A 5202-nucleotide genomic window follows, 5' to 3' on the forward strand; every position below is an offset into this window, starting at 1 on the left:
TTTTTTTTCTCGAGAACACGAATTGATCAAGTAAAACTGAGCATGAGGCATTATTGGTATGGTCAACAGCTATGAAACCTGATATATGCGCAAAAGAAGCCTATATGAAAGAGGGGGACAAAAGATCACACGTAAATGAATTCCTCTTTTTGGCCTGTACAATATAAGGGACACATTTCAAATTCATAAGGGATAATTTTCTTAGTGATACGGCTCATAAAAGGAATTATATAAGCCATACTGTTCTAGCTGGGTATTCATCAGCTCGAAAATTTTAAGCATATCATATTCCTGTGAATAAAAACACGCCTAATTTTATTATTTTAATTATCTACAATTTTATGAGACTACCAAGCCATATATATACCTATTCTGATAATCGGAACGCTGTTGAGAAGGCATACAATTTAGTACTTTTTCAACTAAAAGGCTTTTTTTTATTCCCGTTTATCTTGTACTTCCAAAATACAATATTGACCTAAGGTAGTTCGATTTCGAGCTGTCACAACGTACAACACTTTTCATTATTGCATCATGGTGAATACGTACATGTATGTATGTACTTGTTTGTGTTTCTCTGCTTTTAATGTTCTTTTTTTATATTTTGTATTTATTGGTGTAACAGACAAAAATAAACGAACGCGCCCCTGATGATGCTAATAAGTTTAGCGAAACGTTGGGCTGTAATAGTGGAATAAACTTGTTTTATTTGCACTAAAGATAATTAGATCGGACTAGCCTATCAAGAAAATTCTGTATCATTTTTGTTGCTTGACAGGTATTAGGTTCTCTCAAAAATGGAACATAATCCAGAAGTACGGGAACTCAAAAAACTACATTTCGNGCGGAAGGCCTGCCGGAATAAATTGTTGGGAACATTTTTTGATACCAGCAATAACTATAAAATAGCAAAATGAAGGATTTCTACAAGCACATGAAATTCAAATATGGAGAACACACATGCATTACCTTAAAACATTACAGCAAACAAAAGCAGAAACTAGCAAGACATACGGAACAACTAAAATTCTTATTGGAATGCAAAAGATATGACCTGACCCCGCAGTACCTGAAAAATTCGATTAAGAATATAACAGTTAACACCACATCCGAAAAAATAGCACAAAATCTGGAAAGGCTGCTCCTTTGGGGCCGGAGTATTCGGTATTAAATGCCCGCTCTTCCGCTTTGCGGGTGCGGTCTCACCAGGGCCCTCTACCTTGATGTGCCTCTCATCGTATCGACTTTACCCGCTCTTCCGCTTATCAGCGGGTGGCTGACTTCCGCCCATCGGCGGGTGCGGTCTGTACGCGAGAGCCAATCTGTCTAGCCTGCTGCTGATGCCCGCTCATCCGCGGGGCGGTCGTTCTGCTTGCTCGACCCTTGTGAGGCCTATCTAGCGAGAGCCAGCTCCCTAGCTACCTCGGGAGTTTTGCCTTGCTCAAGATACCTTACATAGTGCCTCGCACCGGAGCCGCTGAAACCCAACCTCCTGGAGTCGGTCAGCAAACAGGTTCTTAACCTAAAAATTTAGAAAATTCGTTGCTCATCACTAGCAAATCAAATGCAATGTACAAATTTTTACTGCACAATTTCTACAGAATTTCAGTAGATTTACAGTTGACCCAATAATTTTTTAGATTAAATAATAAATTTATGATATATTATTTTTAGTTCAATTTTTCAAAAATTGGTAGTCCCATGTGATTTTTATTTTAATAATCATAACCGTTATAGTCCTGATTTCACTAATTTTCAGCTGTTTTAATTGTGTCTTTTTAGACCATCACACTTAGATGAGTTCGCTAAAGTTTTAATGGAGCAACAGAAACACGTGCTGCAAAAGCAAGACGAGTTAATCTTTGAAATGAGTGAACAGCTGATGCACAGCCTGCAGAGTTCGTTGGACAGATTTTGGAAGGATTATGATATTGCAAATCGATTAGCTGAGCTGGAAATGTTAAAAGAACAATACAAAGAGGTCAAGGGAAATACCTGGTAACAACACCGATAAAATTAGCACGTAAACACATAGTTACATAACGTACTATTATGCATATTTCAGGAATATACAGCAAAAGACTCCATTTCAAAGAACCTTGCCGCTGCGAATGCGTTTCAAAGAACTTAGATTACGGCACTTGGGAAAACAACTTCAATGTCAAAATCAGCAACTGGAGGTACATTTTTAAATATAATACATTTCTTTGTAGTGGAATAGTAGCTTATGTCGGGAAGCTGGCTTTACTATAATGTGGCATTCCCTTTAATCTTTAAACGACAAGGAATTTTTTGATGAGACTTAATAAGAATATTGACTTGCTAGTATCGGAACTATTTATTTGCCAAAAGTTCTTCAACGGCTCCACGCCAATGAGTCATTCGCAATAGTATGCTGCGAATACCGCATTATACTAAAGCCAGCCTTTCGACATAAGCTACTTTTCCATACGAACACAGATATGTACATATACTTATATTAAATATCGTTGTTGAAATGTAGACGGGCCTAATAGTGCGTTTAAATTGACGAGTTGAACATATTAAACGGGCTTGGAACAAGCTAAATAGTATGAATTTTATGTTCTTAAAACTATTTAAACCTAAAAACCTATCGAGATAAAACCATAAATGATTAAATATGTATTTTTATGCATGTCTGCTCGCCATAAAAGTGGCCAATGCGATAATTAGTTATTGCCCTTCATTTCACATCGCCCTTGGTGATAAACTCGCGTATACGAACTAAGCATTTTAAATCACGAAGTATATTGTATGCCTCCATATCACGAAACCGACATTCGCACAAAAAAAAAAAATTAAACAAAAAGATTTGACTTTGAAAATTTCTTATAGTTCATTACCACTTCACCGAAATCTCCAGATCTTGTTTAAGTGTTTCCACCGCATCTTGCAATTTCTTTCACACTTTACACATGTAGTTAAGAGGGTGAGCTTTGTACTTGGCTTCACAGTAAAAATACTGGCATACCTTTAGGACCTTTCTCAACAGTGTCGCCTTAATTAAATTACACAAAATTTGTTTCCTAATGTACCTGAGGACCTCATTCAATGCGATTTCTTTGGAATTCGATAGAAATCCCAGAAATCGCAATCATGAATGTGTTTTACGAAAAGGTCTTTCTTTAGAGTAAAAATTTGTGAAGTGGGCCACCATTTTTTCGAGGGTCTAGCTTTTTTTGTGCAATTATCTGTTTAAGCTTCATAACGATAAAAGAAAAATGCAAGTTTCACAATTTTTCGAAATTCGAATTATTTTGGAAGTTATAGCCATTAACATTTTTCGATATTGTTTAGATTTTAATTGTTTTCTCGCGATTGGTAATACCGATTCTGCTCATATTTTAAACAGTTGAGAATGATGATGTTTTCTTCCCATTTTAATTTTTTATTTGGCCATAATTTTTTTTTATAAAAGTTATTACTATTTTTTAAATATCACTAACATCTCAATGGCTTTAAAATCGCGTTTTGGACTAATATTGTTGTTCGTTCTATTAGTAATTATTTGCAGAAAAAAAACTGCCGCAATGCATCGAGACCCTAAAAAACCCTATGGCTGGTTGTTCTTAAGCTTTCGGCTTTTAAAATTTTTTGCAGTTAAGTTTTTGTATAAACACTCAAAACAAGTAACAAAGATCTTTTTCGAAAAAAATTTAAAGGCCTTTTTAAATTTCCTCAACGAAACATACACGCATAAGTATAATGCCCCGTATGAATAAAACGTAAGCAATTGCCATGCCTTAAAAATTTCAGAGCTTTTACTTAAATTCCTCGAGTAAAAGGTCTGAAATTTTAAGAAAAAGCAATTTCTTAGTTTTTATTCATTCGGCCCCTTATGTACATATGTATGTATATTTTCTACATAAATATGTGGCTGTTATTTTTTATTCTTAATTTTAGAGTTTAATGCTGATTAATTGTAAAGAGCGGAGCCGTATTGAGGTCGTGGAGAAGCAAAGAACAACTATGTTAATGAATTTGACACGTTACTCCGAATATATAGACCAAGCAAAGTCACAAGCCATACAAATGGCCAACGATTTATTAGATGATGTTCAGAACTTGTTTATAAAATAGCAGTTTTTATACATGTAATTTTTTAAGTTATTGTTATTCGTTTAAGAAAAAATATATACACCTGAGTAAAAATTTGTGAAGTGGGCCACCATTTTTTGGAAGGTCGAGTTTTTTTGTGGAATTAATTGTTTATGGTTCACAACGACAAAAAAAAAATACAAATTCGACAATTTTTTCCAAATTCGAATTTTTTCGGAAGTTATAACTATTAACTTTTTTCGAAATTGTTTGGATTTTATTCGTTTTCTCGCGATTGCTATGCTCATTTTTTAAACAATTAAGAATTATGGTGTTTTCTTCCCATTCCTATTTTTTATTTTGTCATAATTTGTTTTTTAAGTTATTAACAATTTTAAGTGCAGTTCTGTAGCCCATTCAACTGTAGTCTAAGAAAGTGCAAGTCTCAAGTCATTAAAAATTACTGTTGATTTTTTAGATTTTTTTTTTTGAGGGTGTCGCGGATTTTTTTTTTCATATAAAAAAATTTTTGATCATGTGTTATATGGAACAAAATGCGCAACACCCCCCCACAAAAAAAAATCTAAAAAATCAACGGTAATTTTTAATGACTTGAGACTTGCACTTTCTTAGACTACAGTTGAATGGGCTACAGTACTGCATACCCGAAAATCTTCTAAATTTCCTGAATAAAAATTTGGAAATTATATGTGACGATTTTTTGAAGCTTGATTAATTATTTGGCAATTTTGTATAAAAATATGGTTTATTCAACAACAAAAAACACAAAAATATAATTCCTAAGCTTTGTGCGATACTCGCGAAAATTCAGCAAATTTTCATCAAAATTGTCAACGTTTTAATCAGATTTTTGAGAATTTTTACTCAAAAAATTTCTAAAAAATCTACTTAAAAAGTTTAAAATTTTCATGAAAATTTGCTGAATTCTCGCGAGTTTTGCACAAAGTTTAGGAATTATATTTTTATGTTTTTTGTTGTAGAATGAAATATATTTTTATATGAAATCAGTGCAAAAATATTAGAATGAAAATTGTTGCATATATTGTGAAAAATTTGCTGTGCCAATACTTTGTTCGGGCCAATTTATTCGCCACTCGACTCACACACCTGCTCTCTGAGAGC

At 33.7% G+C, this 5202-nt stretch overlaps 1 protein-coding gene across 1 annotated transcript in view; it reads left to right on the forward strand.

Moving 5' to 3' along the window:
• The window catches only part of Nnf1a (kinetochore protein Nnf1a), a 15750-nt gene extending 11577 nt beyond the window's left edge, over positions 1-4173 (forward strand). The window contains exons 2-4 of the mRNA XM_017616626.1: positions 1783-1998; positions 2066-2180; positions 3925-4173. Of these exons, the coding sequence (XP_017472115.1) occupies positions 1783-1998; positions 2066-2180; positions 3925-4101 (508 nt within the window). The 3' untranslated portion in view covers positions 4102-4173. The remainder of the gene's footprint in view (positions 1-1782; positions 1999-2065; positions 2181-3924) is intronic.
• The last annotated feature ends 1029 nt before the right edge of the window (positions 4174-5202 follow it).

Source organism: Rhagoletis zephyria, unplaced genomic scaffold (assembly GCF_001687245.7).
Source record: "Rhagoletis zephyria isolate East Lansing unplaced genomic scaffold, Rhagoletis_zephyria_1.1 Rzeph_scaffold_01234, whole genome shotgun sequence".
Classification (NCBI taxonomy): Eukaryota; Metazoa; Arthropoda; class Insecta; order Diptera; family Tephritidae; genus Rhagoletis; species Rhagoletis zephyria.